At 44.0% G+C, this 22,537-nt stretch overlaps 1 protein-coding gene across 1 annotated transcript; it reads right to left on the bottom strand.

Annotated features, from left to right (window-relative positions):
* Nucleotides 1-21,514: 21,514 nt before the first annotated feature.
* On the bottom strand, nt 21,515-22,355 carry LOC103174308 (glycogen synthase kinase binding protein). The gene is given in 3 exon segments (XM_042331667.1): nt 21,515-21,765; nt 21,798-21,850; nt 21,852-22,355. Coding segments are annotated over 3 exon segments (462 nt in total). The 5' UTR covers nt 22,010-22,355.
* Between the last annotated feature and the right edge of the window lie 182 nt (nt 22,356-22,537).

Below are 22,537 nucleotides of genomic sequence, written 5' to 3' on the forward strand. Positions count from 1 at the left end.
TTGCGTTCTAATTCATTCCAATAAAAAGACATAGAGATTTATTTTTAGAGATTAGAATATGTGAATCCCCCTTATATACAGAGGATAACGACACCTTGGACTGGGAATGTAATGATTAAGGATAAGAAAGGGAGAATGTATTTTACTGTTTCTTACACTTTATCCAATTCGGACAACCCTAAAGAGGTGAACAAAGAGAAGAAGCTCCCAGCCTCTTTAAATGAGCACATTTCTCTAATGTCTAGTTAAAGAGGATGCACATCAATGCAGATAAGGTCAAAAAGCAGCTGCCTATAGAATATTACCAGCAGGATTGCTCAAAAATTATAGGTTAGGTCCAACCTGAATATAGAGCCCAAAGGAGCCTACCAATCTGTATGTGGCAATTCAGAGGTGTTGGCTGATGAGAAACTTTTAATTAAAGGCAGTACTGTAGCAAAATAGAGGGATTAAAAGATCCCACAGTATGTTTAGAAAGGAGGTATTTTGCCACATTTATAATAATAATGATAATCCTTGCATTTGATAGAGCGCTTTTCACGTCGGGAGGACGTCCCAAAGCGCTTCACAAAACACACTGGAAAGTGAATTGACTGTATATTTGTGGGCGAACGCGGCAGCCAATTGCGCACAGCAATGTCCCACAAACAGTCGTAGATTGAAAATGACCAATTTAATTATTGATTTGGGTTTTTGGAGGGATTATTATTAGGCGTGTGCAGTAAGGAAACTTGCCCAAGGTTTCGCCCTGCCTGGAATTTAATTCAGGTCTCTCGCTTGCAAAGCAAGTGCTTAACCACTGAGCTACAGGACTCCACGATTTAGACAGATCTATTAGAAATACATTATACTTTTTTTAAAACCATTTTCTGTACTTAGAGCTGTCACATTTTTCAGTTACTAGGCTTTAAAGGATGGTACATATCTTGTGTGAGGCTTGGCAAATATGGGCATGTGTAGTGTTTAACGCACTAATACATTTGTTGCACAACACTTAGAGTGCGTGGGAAATGAATGATCAGGGAGTTGTACAGAAAATGAGTTTAGTAAAACTTTCCTCTATAAGTCTCACTCAGTACCATAGCAGTGCCTGGGTTTGTATTGAGTAACAGGTGAGAAAGACCCCAGATACGATCCTGGTCCTAATTGAGTTATAGTGGCAATGGGACATTACACGGGTCTCTCACTTGCGAGGTGAGTGATCTAATCAATATGCTGCAAGACTCCAAATTTGGCCAGAGTTCCATCTCCTGATCATTATCCTCGACATCTACTGAAAGAACAATTACCTGGACACTACCAGAAGTCACAATCAGCTCTAATAAGCCCTGTGTACCCACTGTCTCAGCTCACACATGAAGAAAGCCCACTTGTCTGAGGTTCCAAGAGCTACTATTAGTGCATAATTCCACGTCAAACAATATGTCTCATATTGGGACTTTGAACTCAAAATCTAGGCTGAAGGATCACTGCATTGTAGGAGCTGCTGTACTTGGGATGAAATGTTTAACTAACGTCCCATCTACTGGTGTAGGTGGATGTTATAGAACGAGTGACACTATTCAGAAAGAGAAGTACATTTATTGTACCGGATTCCTAAGCAACAATCCTGATAAAATGGATCATTCAATTTATTGCTAATAGTGGGATATTGCTGTGTGCAAATTGACTGCTGTATTCGCCTTGAGATATTCAGTCACCACACACTACAGAAAATTTTGAAATGTGCTTTGAGACATTTTGACTTTATAGATCCTATATCAAATGCAAAGATAATTATTACCCACCAGTGCAATGCTGGAGAATCACTACATTGTTAGAGTTGCTGCCCATTGAATGAGATTTATGGAATTCTCTACCCCAGAAGGCTGTGGATGCTCAGGCAATGAACATATTCAAGCGTGAGATTGATAGATTTTTAAAAACTAAAGGGATTAAGAGATATGGGGATAGGACAGGTAAATGGAATTAGGTCAGAAGATCAGCGATGATCTTATTAAATGGCAGGGCAGGCTCGAGGGGCTAAACGGCCTACTCCTGCTTCTATTTCTTATGTTCTTACGAGACATTAAACCAAGGTCCCATCTGCAGGTTCAAGTGGAAGTTAAAGATCTCACTGTGCTATTCGATAAGTGAATGCAGTGTCTCCCAGTATCCTGGCCAATAATCTTCCAAATAAAATTGGTCATTCACTTCAAGACTGTTTTTGGTTACTGTGCTTACAAAATCCAAACTGTGTAAAATAGAGGCAGATCCAAGGCACATTTGAACACTTATTTAACATTTCCCATTGTAATAAACAGTGCAGGTCGAAGCCCCCCCCCCCCCCACCCCCCCTACCCCCCCGCCCGCCAAGTGAAATCCTGGATTGGTCCCTGAAAATGCAGTAAATCAAGGGATGCGCTTTGAGCTGTCTTCCCGATGTGAAAAGCAGTATATCAAATGCAAGGATTCAGATTGTTTTTATTGAAATACAGTACTTTATTTTCCAGCAGGAAATAAAGCATTTATTTACATATAAAGTTCTCTACTGACCTCTAGTGCCAGTTTACATTAAGTGTAAACATTGTGTTCTATCAAGGCAATGTTTCCAGATTTACAAGACCTTAAAAGAGGTTTAGATGATAGCCCTTTTAATCTCATCCTTCTTGTATACCAACCCTTTCAGCTTCCCATTAGAGTATCAAGGTGCTTTTTTTAAAGAGCCCAGTGTCATGGTTTTAACCACTCTTCCTGGTAACCAGCTTTTGATTATCCTCTGTATAAATAAATACTGTACTTCCAAATGTCTGTCTTAAATTTGCCCTTCATATCATTGAGCCTATGCCCCCTTGATCTGTTTTCTCAGTATACCTGAAAATATAATTCATTCCAGGCTGCTTTATCTTCCATTTATCATCTTTTAGGAAGTCCTCCTGACATGAAAGACACGTATAAATGCAATTTGTTATTGTGTTGTTGTTTATATCTCTAAAGACCCCTCTAAAACATTTCAATTCAGACTGGTGTCCAAGCTTTATTCCTTTTAAGTCATTCCCTTAACACTGGGGATCAGTTTTGTTTCTCTCATTTGCACTGTCACTCCGATTCGTATCCTTCAAGGCAATTTGACCACTTGCATAATATTTTATGTATCATTCATGGTCAAATTAGTGATACATTTGATATTTATCATATTGATTGTTCTCTGAATGTTCTGAGACATATCGGCAACGCCGTTCTCAGTGGCAACATCCAAAGAGCCAGAATTCTAGGAATCTTTTGTTTAGCTTTCGTACAGCTGAACCTATGGAGTCCTGTAGCTCAGTGGTTAGAGCACTCGCTTTGCAAGTGAGAGACCTGTGTTCAATTCCAGGCAGGGCGAAACCTTGGGCAAGTTTCCTTACTCCACACGCCTAATAATAATCCCTCCAAAACAAAAAAAACAATAATAAATTGGTCATTTTCAATCTACGACTGTTTGTGGGACATTGCTGTGCGCAATTGGCTGCCGCGTTTGCCCACAAATATACAGTCAATTCACTTTACAGTCTATTCTGTGAAGCGCTTTGGGATGTCCTCCCGACGTGAAAAGCGCTATATCAAATGCAAGGACTATTATTATTATTATTATTATTATTAACCTTTCTTTCTAGACCAATCGAAGAATGTCCGACTTGAAGAAATATTCAATAAACATCAATGTATTAAATTCTGCAATGCAACTTGGTAACATGCTCAATGCAATTTGCTTCACGTTCAGTCCTTGTATACATTATAAACATCTTGCTGCTCATGTATGTTTCTTAACAGATGCTCCTCTAGGTGAAAGTAATAGCTTTGGTGGCTGACATGCAGGGGATACAGAAACACTCTCTATTTCTGATGTAATAATCCTTGTATTTGATATAGCACCGTAATACGTCATCGAGACATCTCAAAGTGCTTCACAGGATATACCATAAAGTGGTTTGACAGTGAATTTGTGGGCAATATGCCCACAAAAATGCAATGCTTGGGAGGTGAGTGCTCTAACCAATATGCTTCAGGACTCCTGTAAATGCCAATCAGCTGTACCTGTACTGCTCTACATCTACTACTGATGGAAGGCACCTCCTGAAAATCCTCAATGTAATATAAGAACAATGGGCTGGTTTCTCATTCCCTCCCTGTTCTTGAAGAGAGTTGAAGGTGGCAATAGCAACACCTCTATAGGAGCAATGTGAGAATTTGTGAAAGATGCTTCGGCCAGGAATTAGAATCTCATCTGCAAAACGGCACCTGATAACAAGGCGCTCCCCCAGGACTGCTGTCAATCATTAGCCTTGAATATGAGATCAGGTACTGACATGGACATGAACCCACAACCTTCTTTTGCAGAAGTGAGAGTGAGTGCTACCAACTGAGTAAAGCTGGCAGCACAATGAACTTAATACATGTGCTTTCAATGCCACTTGTTACACACCCACACTGCTGACAACAAATGCTCTACCTCTTTAGAAAGGTGTAACATGAAACAGATATGAATATTGAGCCCCTCCACACTACCCAGACCACCTTCTAATATTATCCATGTATGCTACCAGGCTCCATTTCACATTTTAAATACAACAACACTACATAGTCTGATTTTAAATACAGCAACACCACGCAGATCATTTGGGGACACAAACTGCTTAGATATCCAGCCCAATTCAAACAGGCTCCTTAACTTCACTTCCACTCTATAAATTGCACTGCAGCACAGAAATTCATAGTCTTTTTTGTGGAGGTTCTCATTCTAAACTTTTGCCCACAAAATATACAGTAAATTCACCTTAAAGTATATTCTCTGAAGTGCATTGAGACATTCTGACAACATGATAAGGCGCTATGTCAAATACAAAGATTATCATTATTAAACTGAAAGTGGAACAAAGTACACCTAGACTTCCAAAGGCATTTGACAAAGTACCTCATGAAAGATGGGAGTTAATCTTCTGGAGATCAAAAGGACTGAAGGAACGTTTTAAGCTGAACCTCTCATGATCTTGTGCAGCACCAAAGATTGTCACTGCCCACGGAACACACCCAAGTAATAGTTGTGCAATTCAACAGTGTCATTTTTAGATCCTTTGTCAGTTTTGACAAACCCTGGGCGGTTGATGCAAGTCCACAGTCAGGCTGTGATTAATGTGCGCACTGAAGTCTCAACTACAGTAAAAATCTAAACTGCAGCACTCGGTTGTGACCATAATGTGATCATTTCAAACAGAGTGTTTGGTCAAAGCTCAGCTTTCACGTTATGCTTAATGGTGATTCAATGCTGCAACTGTGTTGACTCAACACTAAAGTCCAGCATCGTATAAATCAGGCTCACAAACTGCAATGATTCTATTCTGAGACCCCTCCTGAAAACTTCCCAGACTCTGGTCCACGCCTTTATCACCTCAAGGCTGGACTATGGGAACTCTCTCCTCGCCGGCCTTCCCGGCACCTCCCTCCACAAGTTGCAGGTCATTCAGAACTCTGCAGCTCGTGTACTGTCCCGCACCAGGCTTTGCGACCACATCACTCCCACCCTCGCTCACCTCCACTGGCTCCCCATCCCCCAGAGGATCGAATTCAAGGTCCTCATCCTCGCCTACAAGGCCATTCACGGCCTTGCTCCCTCCTACCTTTCCGACCTACTATCCCCCTACTTACCTGCCCGTACCCTCCGTTCCTCTGGCTCCGGTCTGCTCCACATCCCCCGCCCCACCATCGGTGGCCAGGCCTTCAGCCTCTCAGCCCCTAGGCTCTGGAACTCCATCCCCCAGTGCCTTCGCCTTGCTTCCTCCCTTTCCACCTTCAAGGCCGGTCTCAAGACCTTTCTCTTTGACCGTGCCTTCAGCTCCCCTCTCAACTCTCTACCCCTTCCTCGCCCCCTCCCTTCCCTCCCCTCACCCTGACCATTTCCCCCACTCCTCGCTCCCTCCCTTCCCTCCCCTCACCCTGACCATTTCCCCCCTTCCTTGCTCCCTCCCTTCCCTCCCCTCACCCTGACCATTTCCCCCCTACTCGGGTCCTGACCTAACTGTCCAGCGCTTTGGGACGTCCTCCCGACGTGAAAGGCGCTCTATAAATGGAATCTTGTTGTTGTTGTTGTTGGTTTCAGGAATCAAATCAATCCCTCTCGTGCAATTCTAAATCCTCTGAGGCCATGACTCCAAGAGAGAACACAGTGTGCCTTTCTCCCAGATGTCCTGACTGTGTTATTCATTATTCATTGAGACTGGAGACGAGCTGAGCTATTCTGGGAATGCCATCATATAATTCTTTGCTGAGCTTGTCCGTAGCAGGAAATTATTAGTCCGGAGTCCTGTAGCTCAGTGGTTAGAGCACTCGCTTTGCAAGTGAGAGACCTGAGTTCAATTCCAGGCAGGGCGAAACCTTGGGCAAGTTTCCTTACTCCACACGCCTAATAATAATCCCTCCAAAAACCCAAATCAATAATTAAATTGGTCATTTTCAATCTACGACTGTTTCTGGGACATTGCTGTGCGCAATTCGCTGCCACGTTCGCCCACAAATATACAGTCAATTCACTTTACAGTGTGTTCTGTGAAGCGCTTTGGGACGTCCTCCCGACGTGAAAAGCGCTATATCAAATGCAAGGATTATTATTATTATTATTAGTTGATCATAACACATGAGGCACCAACTGGAAAAGAATTAATGAGAGATAAAAGAATGCCTACAGGCAGAGGTGTTACCAACATCAGGAGTCTGCAAATTCTAGTTTGTGAGTATTATACATCAGGAGACTATTTAAACGGTTAGAACTTCTGAAGGTCTGAATAAAGGGATTAGTAATTCATGGGGTTCAAATTGTTGAATTAGTTTGTTCAGAGTGGGAGTAAGAAAGGGGATGTGGATGTGGATACTATCTCAAATATCATAGATCAGGCTTTGTGGCCACAATTGCATGTTCCATGTTAGGACATTGAACTCACACAGTCTAAGATGACACTCCAATGGATTACTGTGGAGGTCACTGCATTGTTGAAGGTGCAGTCCTTTGGAAGACAACAACAACAACAATTTGCACTTATATCGCGCCTTCGACACAGGGTAGCGTCTCAGAATGCTTAACAGTGGCAGAGCCTGACTCCCAGCCTGGGATGGGTCTTGAAAAAGGGGAGGAGGCAAGGCGGAGGGATTGAGGAAGAGTGTTCCAGAGTTTCGGGGCATAGTGGCTGCAAGTGCGACCTCTGATGGTGGGGTGGAGGATGCAAGGGATGAGCAGGACATCGGTGCCAGCTGAGCGGAGGCACTGGGTGGCGGATTGGGAAGTAAGGAGGACGGAGAGGTAGGGAGGTGCCAGAGAGTGAAGGAATTTGAACACGTGTGTGAGGATCTTGAAGTTGATCTCTTCAGTGATGGGGAGTCATTGGAGCCTGACTAGAACTGGTGAGATGTGGGTACAGAGTTTGGTCCGAGTCTGTATGCGGGCGGCAGAGTTCTGAATGAGCTGAATCTTTTGAATAGTGGAGCTGGGGAGACTGGCGAGGAGTGTGGTGGAGTAATCTAGGTGGGAGGTGACAAACGTATGCATGAGGGTTTCTGCTGCATTTGGGGTAAGCTACGGTCGGAGGCGGGCAATGTGGCGGAGGTGTAAGAAGACAGTCCTGGTCAGGGACTGGATGTGGGGGAGGAAGGACAGCTGAGGGTTGAACCAGATGCCTAGATTGTGCACTGCTTCAGTGAATGTGAGGGAGAGCCCAGGGAGGTTGAGGAGTTCAAATCCGCAGGAGTGAAGACGTTGACGGGAGCCAAGGAGTATGGCTTCCGTGTTGTCCATATTCAGCTGCAAGAGTTGCACTCATCCAGGCTCTGATGTCTGCCATACAAGTTGATAGAATATTGGCGGACCTGGAGTTGGTACTGGAGGAGGCAAAGTAGACTTTTGTGTCATCCGCATACATGTGGAAGTTTACCCCGTGACTGCGGATGATATCGCCCAGAGGGAGCATATAGATAAGGAAAAGAACAAGGCCAAGGATGCAGTCTTGGGTAGCCCACATGTGACCGGGTGGGGGCGGGAGGAGAGACCATTTGCTGAGATGAAATGGAAACGGTTGGTTAAGACTCAAACCATGCGAGTGCAATCCCACTAAGGTGGATGAGGGAGGAGAGGCAGTGGAGGAGGATGGCGTGGTCAACTGTGTCAAACACGGCAGAGAGATCCAGGAGGACGAGTAGGCAGAAGGAGCCCTGGTCACGGATAGAGAGGACGTCGTTTGGGACTTTGACAATTGCTGTATCTGTGTTGTGGGCAGGATGCAAACCAGACTGGAGGGGCTCGAGGAGGGAGTGGAGGGAGATGTGTGACTGAAGTTGACCTGCAACAATGCCAAATTAAACAAAGGTCCTTTCTGCCTGTTCAGGTACTTATGTTCAGACATCACCGGTACTCAACATTTCTCTTGTGCTAAAATACATTTTAATAATAATATTAATAATAATCATCATCATCCTGAACCCATAATTTTCTGACTCAGACGCAAGAGAGCTAGTAACTGAGCAGGGCTGATATTTTTGACAATCTAATCAAGATTAACCTAGAAACACAGGGAATGGGGGGGGTTGGTTATTTTTTGATGAAACGGAAGCTTAAAACTTGTAGAATGGGAGTGGTTAATGTGGTGCTTTCTTAGAAAATGAACACTTCCCGCTCAAGCTAAAGGGCAAAATGTACAAACTACCAAGATGTGTGTGTGCATGCATTTCCTAGAAAAACGTCACGGCAAAAGGATGTGTGTCTGTAAGTGTTATCAGAGTTATGCTCAATGTCACATATTCACATATCTGGAAAGTCACAGAGCATTCTTGTACACATTGAATGACACTGCTTTACTTGAGTCTCCAATGCACTGTGTGAACCTGTTCTGATGACACAGATATTACTGTACAGTAAATGTGGTAAGCCCCACGCATAGTTTCTATGACAAATATAATGCTGTTTATGTAAATTTTTCAAGTGGAAGTTCTTTGTTATAGTCTGGTCGCTAAAAATAGAAACTTTTTCAATACGTCTTTATGATGGGAAATCCAAAATAGTTTTATTAAGCACCTTTTACATCAGGATGACACCTTGAATAGCTTCACTGATCCAGAAGACAGTATGAGATTGGGGATGGGGCGGGCTGAGGAAGGATGCGAAGAAAGGTGGTCAAAGGTTGTAGTAGAAAAGAAAGGCTTTCAAGGTGGAGAGATAGGGGATGACTTTGAGTTAGAGCTGAAAGATCACCCACCGATGGTGAGGCACGTCAAGTGAAGGACATCAAGCAGCCTGGTGTTCACTGAACTGAAGGAGTGGTGAGCAGTAGATTGCAGGAGGTCATAGGATGTGGCAAGGCCGAGGAGGGATTTAAAAACAAGGACAAATCCTGTTAAAAAGGTCATAAGGAAACCAACACTATTTTACCATAGAGGATATGATGGATGCCCAAGTCTTACCGTCAGCATCGTATTAGATATCCAAAAGTTAAAAGTAATTATAAACAAGCTGCCACAATGGTACATCTGGTAAAACTCTACTTAGTGTCAAAGTGACTCATACAGATTCTGAAAAGTCCCAGGTTTCAATCCCCACCTGTAATGAGTTAGCTGATCTTAGCCAGGCCACTGATTGAGGCATTACAATTGGTTTCAGAGCTCAAGAAGAAAAAGAATCAGTTTTGTTTCAAACTCCTGATCACTGGCTGGGATGGTTGTGTGTCTGGATATCGAGGGAGGAATAGCATTGGGCTCAGCTATGAAGCTCCACGGTGATGCATAAAAAAAGATCACTTGAGCAAGATACTGGAGGGATCTCAATACCTACAGACCTGTACCCCAGCAGGTGACAGCGCTTCAGAAGAAGAGTATTAGAGGAGGAAGTGAACAGTTACTATAGCTAATTATACCCTGATCAAGCACAGCTGTTTTTTTAAAATAATTAGTAATATCCCCACCCTCCTCACATTAATGATGATGTACAAATTTAAATCTGCAAATTCTTTCTCACACACGTTTGACGATGATGTTACAACTGTTTACATGCAAAAACTCCCCTCCCACAAAAGGCCAAGTACTGCAATTGCTTCAGTTCACTCCTCAACTGCATAGCACCAGAACAAACAAAACTATTGGAAAATGGCTTGACTTCCGTTTCATTGAAGTTCTCAGTTGTCAACTGAGAAAGTGTTATGCAATATAGAATCTTTACATTGCCCCAACTTCCCACTGCCCACATGATATTTCCATTTCTTCTCAGAGTAACAATGCACATTCAGTGCTAAATTCTCAATATTTTCAATCTCTGACTTTGCATTAACTAGAAACTGGACCTTGATGTATCAAGCTCCTGATGTCTTTCCTTCCAGTTGTTCTTCCCTTCCATCCTAAAGGTGGTAACTCGTGCTGGAGTACGGGACTTGGGCAATGGTAGCCTTCATTTGCCAAAACGTTGAGCTAATGCTCTAAGAGACCAACTGATCGATCGCTACTAGGCATCTCGTGCATGCTCATTAAAAACAAGCAGTGGGAGCGATATTTACTGTAGTGTAAATATTAAAGTTTATATTTTTATACTTTGCCTGAAATACTTTGTGCATCTGGCTTTGTTTTCAATTTGATTCAATAACTACGCAGTTCTATCGCTCCTTCCTCTTGTCTTTTTCATCATGCACCACTTAGTGATGATCCCGTTATGGGATTGCTGCATTATTGGAGACATTAAACAAAGGTCCTATCTGCCTGTTCTGGCTGATGTTAAAGAATCCAACAAACTATTGAAAAAGAGAAGGTATTTTCTCTTGATATCGTGACCATTGATCATTTGATACAAATCAGGAACAAGAAACATAGTGGACTCTTTTTCCTCTATAAATTGATCCTTAAAACTCCTGACAGTTTTGTGAAATGTTGCTCTGTATAAAATTAGATGTTGCACTCATCTACAAACACAGTCATTGCACTTCAAAAGTAATTACTGCAAATCATTTAGAGTTGTTTCAAAATTACAGATGCTATATCAAATCCAAGAATTATTATTGCTAATAGGAAGGAGTTTAAGTTCAATTTGGTTTTGATTTTATGACTTTCACAACGGCTAATAGAAGCAATGTTTATTTTGAGAACTTTTGTTTCACAGTTAGTGAGTGTGTGTTACTTATCTCAAAACTACCCACTGATAATTACAAGAATGATATCATACATGTCCCCACGTTTAAGGGTTCTTATGTTTATGTTGGGCATAGCAGCACTCATATTTAAGAGGAATATGATACCCTCACAAGCTTGTTATGCTACAGTTCTGAAATCAAGCTGCAACAGGCTAAATACAGATCCAAGTACTATAATTATTTCATTTCACTCCTCAACGGAATGGCTCCAGAACGAACAAAACCATTGGGAGCTTTTTTTCTCTTCCGGAGAAGTTCCAGGTTTGTCAACAGAGAAAGTGTTATGCAATATCATACATGATGTTGTCATGTTCTTGCACAAGCTCCTTTTTTTTCCAATTTTAGCCACTTCCTGGTCACCAAACCATACTATTTCATAATGCAATATGATGTGTTGAAATCAATATCTCCTACTCTCATTCTTTCCTAAGAACACAGGACAGTAGAGTGGAACCCCCTTACCTCCTCTTCTCTCCATCTGACAATTTACACTTTTATAAAATGCAAGCATGGCGTCCCTTCACCATCACGTTTTAATGTACTATTTTACAATTTATTAATGCACTGTTCAAAAAGAGGGATTTCTAACCCGGTATCTCCCTGGCCAACCAACACCCAAATAAAATTGATCATTCACTTCAAAGATGCTGTGTGTAAATTGACTGCTGTATTCACCTACAAAATACACAGTGACCGTACTTTATAGTAATATCCTGATGAGTGCTTTAACACGTGATACTGATGTGAAAGTCGCTGTATCAATTTCAAGAATTATTTATTTATAATAGCTTAAAAAGAGGGAAAAATATAGAATTTCTCCTTACAAAGTTGACCTACATTACAAAAACATGCCCCCTGCCAGCTGTTTACAATAGTTCTGATGCTTATCAGGAGCAGGAAACGCCTATTGCAAAAAATAATGAAATAGCAAAAGGGAATTATGTTGATCGAAGGTTTGTGTGTATGTATGGGGTCTACTGCTTGCTGATACTTTGGGCTTTAATACTTTTGGCTCCTGCCTTCTGAGAAACAGTCTGAATGTGGTGAAAGTGATAATCATGTCATCTAGTGCTCAATGAGACATCAAGCCACACAGCCCAAATTTACATATGTCCTCATATCGTTTTAGTGCAGGAATGAGCATCAGATAAACTTTTATGGTCACCTTAAGAAATCTGTTTTATTAAAGTATCAAAGTAAATCGCTATCAATCACTACAACCTGTCAGTTTGCTGTGTGTTTTCCCTCTTATTTTGTTTGCCTTCAGTATAGTTTTATGATATTTATGCAGCCACTACCAATGACTGCAGAGTAAAGGTTAGTTAATGGCAGCTCTTAAGTTTCCAGTAACTTGACCTTGAATTAGTATCAGCATGAGTTGCATATTTTTAACCATTGATAACTAACAGGAAATGTGAGAGGTGATTCTCGAGCAGCCAATACGGTTTACGAGGAGTTATTTTTGGGTTATTTTCTCTGTATTCCAATCTTGCTCTTTTTTTCTCCTCTTATTCTGAAGGCTTCTGTGGTTGTGAAGCTTCACAGGTACCAGCCGCCCTCCTAAGCCGTCCTCCTTTCATGTGTTAGGCTGGGCAATGATCAAAGAAAGGCCTATTCAAAGGGAAGTGGTCTTGTCCTCTCCTCATATTCAAACTTGGGCACTTTCCAGCAGGAGTCTCTTGATAGCAATCAGGAACAAGAAAACAATTTCCCTTTCCCAGCTGGAGACAATTGTACCACCTGTACTCTGTGCAGCAACCATGATATAAGATCGGATAATACAATACAGACCAGACAATATCTGGGAGCTTCTTAGTCCATATTGGTCTGAAACACAACACCAAGCATTTACCCACTGAGCCACCAAAGGCCATGTGTTCCCATATTAGTTCCCTCCCCCTCCTCACTCCTTCACCCTTCCCCAGCGTCTGACCCCATCAGCCTAAGATGCCTTGTTGTTACCATTTCCCTGCACCACACCTTAACCGAAAAACAAAACTGCTGCTGAGTCTCCACCCACTGACAGTCGACTGGGAGAATCCCAAGCCTGAACACATACGATACGCCTCCTTATGTTTCCTTTCTCTCAGTTACATGCCTGGTCTTTCTTGATAGCACAACACCGAACAGCATCTCATTCATGTAAATTTAAACACATGACCCCAGCTGTAACTTCTTTTAAGGTGGATGTTAAAGATCCCACGGTGCTATTCGAAAAGAGAAGGGAGTTTCTTTCTCCCAGTCAACAATCGCCCAAATAAAATTGGTCACTCGTTTCATGGCTGTTTGCAGGACATTGCTGTGTGCAATTGAGCTTCCACGTTTGCCTACAAAATACAGTGCCTCATTTCACAGTAAATCCTGTGAAGCACTTTGAGATGTCCTTTGGACTTGATAAGGTGCTATATCAAATGCAAGGAGTATTATTATTATTACTATCTTTTAAATGGTATATACAACCTAAAGACTAAAGATAAAGTCTATTAATTAACTGGCTATCCTTGGTTTGGCAAGGCATTAGGTACACACCTTTCTTGGAATTGAATCAGAATGAGTACTCTTACTTATTAATGCTTAGCAAATAATTGAAAAGAAAATGAAAATATCTTGCAACTAGGACTCACAGTCTGGTGAATTCAACTTTTTTTTTAGCGCATTGCATTCTATCAACTATTAGTACATGGCGTTTATCTACTGGAAAGAACAAAAAATGTTCAAAAGTTAATTTTATTAAATGCTTATTAAATACATAAGCCTCGTTATCATTTGCTACCACGTTATCATAAATGGGAAAGGAAGCTATAAAGCAAAGATTGAAGAGAGAAATAAAAGTGAAACTAACAATTGCTTTTAAATCTATTTCCCCATTTGGGAGTTGAAATATATGAGATTTGCTTGCAGATTCAAAGTGCTAGTTATCCTTTAACCCATTAAGAAACAGAGCATCTCTCACCCCTTCGTATTAACAAAAGTTTCCATTATCTTAAGATTATTAATAAGATTATTTTACTTATTATTTTAATACTATGGTCACTTATTTCACAACTGTTTGTGGGACACTGCTTTGCGCAATTGGCTGCTGTGGTTCGCCCATAAAATATACAGTCAATTCATTTTACAGTATATTCTGTGAAGTGCTTTGAGACGTCTCAATGATGTGATAAGGCACTATCTAAAATGCAAGGATTATCATTATTATTAGTAGTATTATTATTTAAATCATTTTTTTAAAAAAATCGATTGGACCAACCTTTCATCTTTCTGTGCAATAATTTGTCTCCACAGTTTCTGGAATATTTTTAATGTTGGTTAAGAAAAGTCTATGCAACATTCTTAATGTTGTTTAAAAACGAGACTAACCTCATTGCAATGCTAAAAATGGTGGTCAACAAAAAGACTGCCTAATGCAAGGCACTAAAGCAATATCTTCCCCACAACCCCATGGTCTCCATTCACAAACTGATTATATCCTCCCTGCATGAAACGTAATACACAAAATGTATTGTTTTGTTGTTATATGCTACACACACGATTACCAGATGAACAAATTGTGTGAACTATCCTTCCTAGCTATTGTGCCACAAACAAGTTAGATATAGCCTGTGGCGGATATATTATTTTCTTGGCAATTCATAGGACAGTAACCTTTACAATATGCATACACCTGACAGGTTTATTAGATTAGAAGGGATCCAGACTGCAATTGGGTGGTGGACATGAAATCAAGAACATGAAGGCACACAAGATACTCCCATTGCATACTGTTTGATCTTGTGTAGAGCTTTCATCTACAGGATGCTGAGCAAATTGGGCATGAAAGAGCAGCAAGAAGGCATAATGAAGTATTCTCACCGTCAGTACACAATTATTATTTTTAAGAAACTAACAGGTTGAAAAAAGCTGTAATTAGGGAATGTGAGTTAGGACATTAACTTTTTTGGTGCATAGTTTGATTTAAAATAAGCTCCGAAGATGTACAGTATTCATGTACTACAATTTCAACCATGTAAGTTAACCCAACTCACTGACATCAGGTAACCTGTATAGCCATTTCTCTAAATCCTGTCAAATCGATATCTGAAACACGATAAGCAATGATGAGGTGTCAGCCTGGCTCAATCGTCAGAGGTGCCATCCGTTGGATGAGATGTTAAACCAAGATCCCAGCTGGTCGGGATGACATTAAAGATCCCGTGGGCATTATTCAAGAAGAGAGTTTCTCCTGGTAGCCAAAAATCTTCCAGATTAAAAAAAACATTCACTTCATGGCATTTGTGGGACGATGCTGTACACACTTTGGCAGCTGCATTCACCTACAAATATGCAACAACTTGCAATTATATTGTGCCCTTCGTGTGGGATAGGCTATCGGAGCTTAAATAAAGACACTACATTTTACAGAAAAAAANCTGTGAAATGCCTTCAGGTGTTTGACACAATAAGACATACATCAAAGGGAACAATACTCACCAGCTAAATAAATCAAAATCTACATTTAACATTAGGAAACACATGCTCTTGTCTAAGAATAATCAACGTACAGTCATGATGACTAAGGTAAGACGTGCTCTGTTTAGGAACTCAAGAAAAAATTGGATTAAATCCTTTTACTTAACCTCCTCCAATTCACTTTTTCCAGCCAGTATCAGCAAATAGCACAAACCTGGGACCTACAGTGCCAAACTACAAAGGAGCATTTATCCTCTTAGAGGACAAAATGTTAGAAGTGAACAGATCTAAAGAGAATTTCTAAATCATGGTATTTTTATAATAAATGTTTTGATTTGTTTTAATATATAAGATAAGAACAATCCTCCTTTCATTTGATATAGTGCCTTATCACGTCATGGAGATGTCTCACAGCGCTTCACAGAGTATATTGGAAAGTGGATTGATTGTGTATTTTGTTGGCAAAACGCTATAATAATCCTTGCATTTGATATCATGCCTATAACAATGAAACACTTCAAAGCACTTCACATGTATAATTATCTGACAATTGTGTAGGCAAACACAGAAGCCAGTTTGTACACAATGTCCTACAAACTGACTATAAAGTGAATGACCAATTTTATCTTGAGGATTGTTAGCCAGGACACCAGGAAAAANTTCCTTCTTTTTAAGGTCCACCTGAACAGGTAGACGGATACAGAAAAAAGGAATACAGTTCTCAAAAGATGTTTTGAAATAGAAAATAGGGCATCACCAGACATTTAACATTGGAATTCTTTTGCCAATCTTCCAAACATATGTCCAATTTTTCACACAGTGAGTTGTTCAGATCTGGAATGCATTGCCTGAAATGGTGGTGGAAGTCGATTTGATAACAACTTTTAAGAGAGAAGTAATTATTTGGAGAGGACAAGTTTGCAGAGCTATGGGGAGAGCGCGGAGGAGTGGGATTGATTTGGATAGCTCTTTTAAAAGAGCCGGCACAGACACGATGGGCCGAATGGCCTCCTTATGTGCTGTATAATTCTATGATTCTAAACTATTTTATCAATTCGGGAGAACTTAGCTGTCAGCAGTTCTGTACTGCCTGGTCTTAGAAAACAGATGCAATCTTTATCTTTCCTGGGGTCTGTGACTACTTACATCTTTCTCATCTGTTAACCTGGTTTGTTTCTCTAATCTTTTACTCTGCTGATATCTTTCTCTCTTGTTCCCATTCTCACTTACTGTTTTTGTTGCAGCCATCCTCATCCAAATCTGACTCTTGTCTTCTACAGTGTATATTAATCCCACATTTATGACTTGAAAAGATTTGATTATCTCATTACTTACAATGAATAACAAGAGCGGCAATATGGCTAGCTGGAACCAGAAAGGTTTTGTTAGTTTGGAGTTGAGGTAACAAATCATAACAGGGACTAAATCTTTGGAACATCCTCAATTTCCAAGACAAATAATCAAACTATATAATATATTTGGAATAATCCAAATTTGTGGAGAATCAAATAAGAACAATACTGGTTCATGTAAGCACCAATGAAATGACCCTCATGCCTAGATGATCACAAGCTCAATCTCTGTTCTGAATTATCTGATCTCAGATTGGAACTGGACTAGGCTTGATTGTGAAGCACCCCCGCCCCCCCCCCACTCACCCGCACCCCACCTTACCCCCACTCCGTCAAATGGCCTGGCAACACTCAGAGAAGGCTCACAAATGATGAATAGCCTCTTGGATGAGTTATAGGAGGACATCTGAGGTAAAAAGACTCAAGCAAGTCATTGTAATCAGGGGAGAAAAAGTAGTGGGGGAGCAGAGAAAAAGCTTCAATTACCCAGAAAGAACTCGTGAATTTTTACAAATTATCCTATACATTTTACCACGTGTTGGAACAGGCTGTATGTCAGCCTGGCTTGGTCAGTAATACTCTCGGCTCTGAGTCAGAAGGTTGTGAGTTCAAGCCCCACATCAGGACTTGGAACCTATATTGTCCATGCTGACATTCCAGTGAAGTGCTGGGGATTGCTGCAATGTTAACAACAACAACTTGGATTTATATAGCACCCTCCACGCCGGACGGCGTCTCAGAGCGTTTCACAGTAACGGATCCCGGGACCGAGCCAGGGGGAGGGGGGGAAAGGTGACCAAAGGTGTGGTCGAAAAGGTCTTCAGCAGAGACCTGAGAATAGGAAGGAAGGGAGCGAGGCGAAGGGAGTGAGGAAGGGAATTCCACAGCCTCGGGGCGTAGTGGCTGAAGGCACGGCTGCCGAGGGTGGAGTGGTGGACTCAGGGGACGAGGAGGAGGCCAGACCTGGAGGAACGAAAGCAACGGGTACTGTTTTGAGGAGAGGCGGTCAGAGAGGTAGGGGGGTGCAGAGGAGTGTAGGGACTTGAATACAAGGGTGAGGATCTTGAAATCGATCCTCTCTGGGATAGGCAGCCAGTCCAGTTTGGCAAGGACTGGGGTGATCGGGGAGCGGAGTTTCGTGCGGCTGAGAACGCGGGCGGCAGAGTTTTGAAATGATTTGGATTTTATGGATGGTAGTGGATAGGAGACCGGCAAGGAGGTACCATCCTTCGGATGAGACATTAAATTCAAGGTGCTATCCGCCTGTTTAGGTGGACATTTAAGATCCCATGGCATTTTTCGAAAAGGCAGTTTCTCCCAAGTTTTTAGCCAACAATCCCCCAAATAAAATTGGTCATTCACTCCAGTTTGTGGGTCATTGCTGTGGGCAAATTGACTTTGTATTCACCCACAAAATACAGATAGTCACACCAACTTACAGTATATCTGTGATGTGCTTTGAGATGCCGTCGTGATGTGGTAAGGTGTTATATCAAATGCAATGATTATTATTTATTATTAACATGTCTTTAGTCCCAGTTTTGCTTTTAAACATAACTGAAAAATAATTGGGATTTTTTCATTCAAAAAGACGATTTTTTTTTTGCAGGTTGAATTCCAGCAGTACCCCAAAACAACCTGGAATCCCAAAGCCTTGCCTCTTGCAACCCATTATGTAATACTCCCTTGAAATAGATAAACAGGAAGCCGCCTCCAGGGTAGTGTGCATTCCACTCCAATACGTGGGAATTTGCACGTATAGGAGGTGTGTGTGGCACTCTTATTTGTTAAGGACTCTTAAACATGGTGAGGAGTTTCCGCATAGGTCTGACCCCCACCTGGCTGACCAAAACAAACAGTGGCCATCCTTTGGCATGAACAGGAAACCAAGTTGTTCCAATAAAAAAAATATGGATCTTTTCAAATTGGTAGAGCACAATTCTGTAGCCCAAGAGATAATGAATTATCTAATGCAAATGCAGTTGCAATTCTGGAGCTGGTGGCGCTTACTGTTCAAATGCAGACCCCACCTTATTTACTACAGGAGCTAATCGGGTTATCTGTGGATCTAACTGAAGTAGGAAGGGTGAGGAGACCACAGCCCCACACACACATTGCTACAGAAAACAGATTACAGTACACCCTGCGACCCAGTCGTGCCCAACCCAGACAATACATCTTCCTTCCCAAGTGAATTAAACGCTTGCAAACAGGCAATGGAAAGAAAAACCATGTCAAATGATTTAACCAACACATATTTTTTTTTAATTCAAGACATCCTTATCCTGCAATGACAGGCACAACAGAGCACTCCGATGCGAAGTGTCATTTGCTTTTTTTTTAATATAATCAACAAAAAAAAGTTTCTTTCTTTTTTTTTAAAAAAAAGGTATTAAATATAAGCGATCGTCCCCAAATTTCCTCCTCCTCCTCCCCCCATGAGACTGGGGTCCCAGGGCCAGTGGGAGAGGAGAGGAGAGGAGAGGGGGGGTGGGGGGGGGGGGGTGTCACGACGTGTGTTGTAAACAGTTGGCGGAATTCCTGGGGAGATGTGGTCAGTGCTTGTGAAATGCACACTCCCTCCTACCGAGTGAGTGTGGGGTCAGTCCATCTGATGCACCAGAACAACTCCCCCCCCACAAAGCGTTTGTGGAAATAAAAGTCAAGTCACAAAATACGTTGCACACACACACACAAAAAAAATATATACACATCCCATCCGAGGTCAGACCGAGAAGCGACCTTCCCTTCCAGCACAAACAACAGGCATCAGGGCAGCGTGGCACCCACTCACTGCCTGCCCTGCCCTGCCCTGCCCTGCCCTGCCCGCCTGCTGCTGCTGCTGCTGCTGCTGCTCACTGCTGTAAACATGGTGTGGCTATGTAACTTATGTTAATACCCGTTCAGGGAAAAAAAAACACCTCGAAAATCTTCAGATCGAAGAAGTCAGCAGCCAAAAAGATCACACTGCTGACATTTGTTTGCATTGCTTCTGTTGGGGGAAATATCCCCCCTCACCCCCCCCCTCCCTCTCTCTCTCTAACCAGAGGACCGGTGCAAAAGGTTTTAATCAACGAAAACAAAACCTGCGACTGCTGGAAATCTGCATTAAATGCAGGTCAAGGCTGGGAACGACCACTCACTCACTCACTCACTCTCTCACTGTGACAGAGAAAGGTTATTTACAGCGCCGCCGTCCATCCCCGGCACTCAGCTGTGTGTGTGGTGGTCCTGGTTCAGGACCTGCCCCGAGTGATGTGCTCCATGTGAACGTTTTAAAAAGGAGGGACGGGGGGACACACACACAATTATTATATATATATATACACACACACGCATACATATATATATATATATAAAAAAACACAATAAAGTCACATTATTAATCAGTAGTCCCCGTGTGAAACAGTGGTGACGTGTCCGCGGCTCCTCTTCCGAAGTAAACAAGGATTTGCAGAGGTGAACCCGACCCTCTTCTCCATCACCTCCTCCCTCACCATCACCCCCCTCCCATCCCCTCCCTCACCATCACCCCCTCCCTCACCATCACCATCACCCCCTCCCCCCCTCCCTCACCATCACCCCCTCCCCATCACCCCCTCCCTCACCATCACCCCCCCACACCATCACCATCACCCCCACCATCACCCCCCTCCCATCACCATCACCCCCTCCATCACCCCCTCCACCCATCACCCCCCCCTCCCATCACCCCTCCCTCACCATCACCATCACCCCCTCCATCACCCCTCCCTCACCATCACCCCCTCCATCACCATCACCCCCTCCCTCACCATCACCCCCTCCCTCACCATCACCATCACCCCCTCCATCACCCCCTCCCTCACCATCACCCCCTCCATCACCATCACCCCCTCCCTCACCATCACCCCCTCCCTCACCATCACCCCCCCCTCCATCACCCCCTCCCTCACCATCACCCCCTCCTCACCATCACCCCCTCCTCACCATCACCCCCTCCCTCACCATCACCCCCTCCATCACCCCCTCCCTCACCATCACCCCCTCCATCACCATCACCCCCTCCCTCACCATCACCCCCTCCCTCACCATCACCATCACCCCTCCATCACCCCTCCCTCACCATCACCCCCCTCCCTCACCATCACCCCTCCCTCACCATCACCCCCTCCATCACCATCACCCCCTCCATCACCCCCCCCTCACCATCACCCCTCCCTCACCATCACCCCCTCCCTCACCATCACCACTCCCCTCACCATCACCCCCTCCCTCACCATCACCCCTCCCTCACCATCACCCCCTCCCTCACCATCACCCCTCCCTCACCATCACCATCACCCCCTCCATCACCATCACCCCCTCCCTCACCATCACCCCCCCTCACCATCACCCCCTCCCTCACCATCACCCCCTCCCTCACCATCACCCCCTCCCTCACCATCACCCCCTCCCTCACCCTCTCGCTGGTCTGTCTGTCTGTCTGTGGGTGAGTGGCAGTCAGTAAAGGACGGGCCCCCCCTCCCCTCCCCTCCCTCCCCCCCTCCCCTCCCCAGGGCTCTCCTACTGCAGCTCGTCGGCTAAGCCGTTCACATAGTCGGTCTCGGCGTGGAGCCGCCTGACCGCCTCCTTGATGAGGTTCCCGGACAGGATCAGTTCCTGCAGCATGTGGTGAGGGTCCGTGTGCTGCTCGGCGGCGGCTCGCTTCCTGCGGTCGGTGTAGAGGGAGCCCCGGGCTGTGAGGGCTCGGGCCGGGGCGGGGATGCGGTACGGGCTGCTGCGCTGTTGGCTGATACAGCAGATGCGGCGCTTGGCTGCGACTCGCGGCTCCTGGAGCTGTTGCTGCTGATGCTGATGTTGTTGCTGCTGCTGCTGTTGCTGGTAATGTTGCTGTTGCTGTTTGGCCGACACTCCTCCTCCTCCGCCGCCGCCGCCGCCGCTGGGTTTGCGTTGCAGCTGCAGCGTCTCCCCGATCTTCGCCACCAGCGCGTCGATCTCCTTGGATTCCACGGTGACGGCCTGTTCCAGGAGCAGGAAACTCTCCCTGCACCGCGGCATGGGGTCTGTGTGTGAGTGAGAGGGGAGGAAGCTGCTGCTGCTGCTGCTGCTGTGTTTGTACTGACTTGAAGCTCCCGGGGGTGAGGGGATCCCGGGCCCCGATTCTTTCTTCTCTTTTCTTTTTTAGTAAAAAATAAAAAAAAGTTGTAAACAAATGGCCACAGCCGGGGGCGAGGTGATCACTTCACAGGGAAGGAAAACATTGCCACGCCGCTTCCTCTTTCCTCCCTGCCTTCCCCTTCTCTCCCCGACACGACACAACACAACACCTCCGACCACAAAGTTGGTGCTAAGTTCCCCCCCCACCCAGAGCCGGTGGCCGGGCAGCCAAGAGCGGGGCTGTTGGCGAGGGCAGGGCAGTGGCTGGGGCAGGGCAGTGGCTGGGCAGGGCAGTGGCTGGGCAGTGCAGGGCAGTGGCTGGGCAGTGCAGGGCAGTGGCAGTGCAGGGCAGTGGCTGGGCAGGGCAGTGGCAGTGCAGGGCAGTGGCAGGGGCCGCCCGCGCTCCGCCCGCCCTCAGCACTGACTGAA

The sequence above is a fragment of the Callorhinchus milii genome, unplaced genomic scaffold (assembly GCF_018977255.1).
Source record: "Callorhinchus milii isolate IMCB2004 unplaced genomic scaffold, IMCB_Cmil_1.0 Scaffold2, whole genome shotgun sequence".
NCBI classification, from domain to species: Eukaryota; Metazoa; Chordata; class Chondrichthyes; order Chimaeriformes; family Callorhinchidae; genus Callorhinchus; species Callorhinchus milii.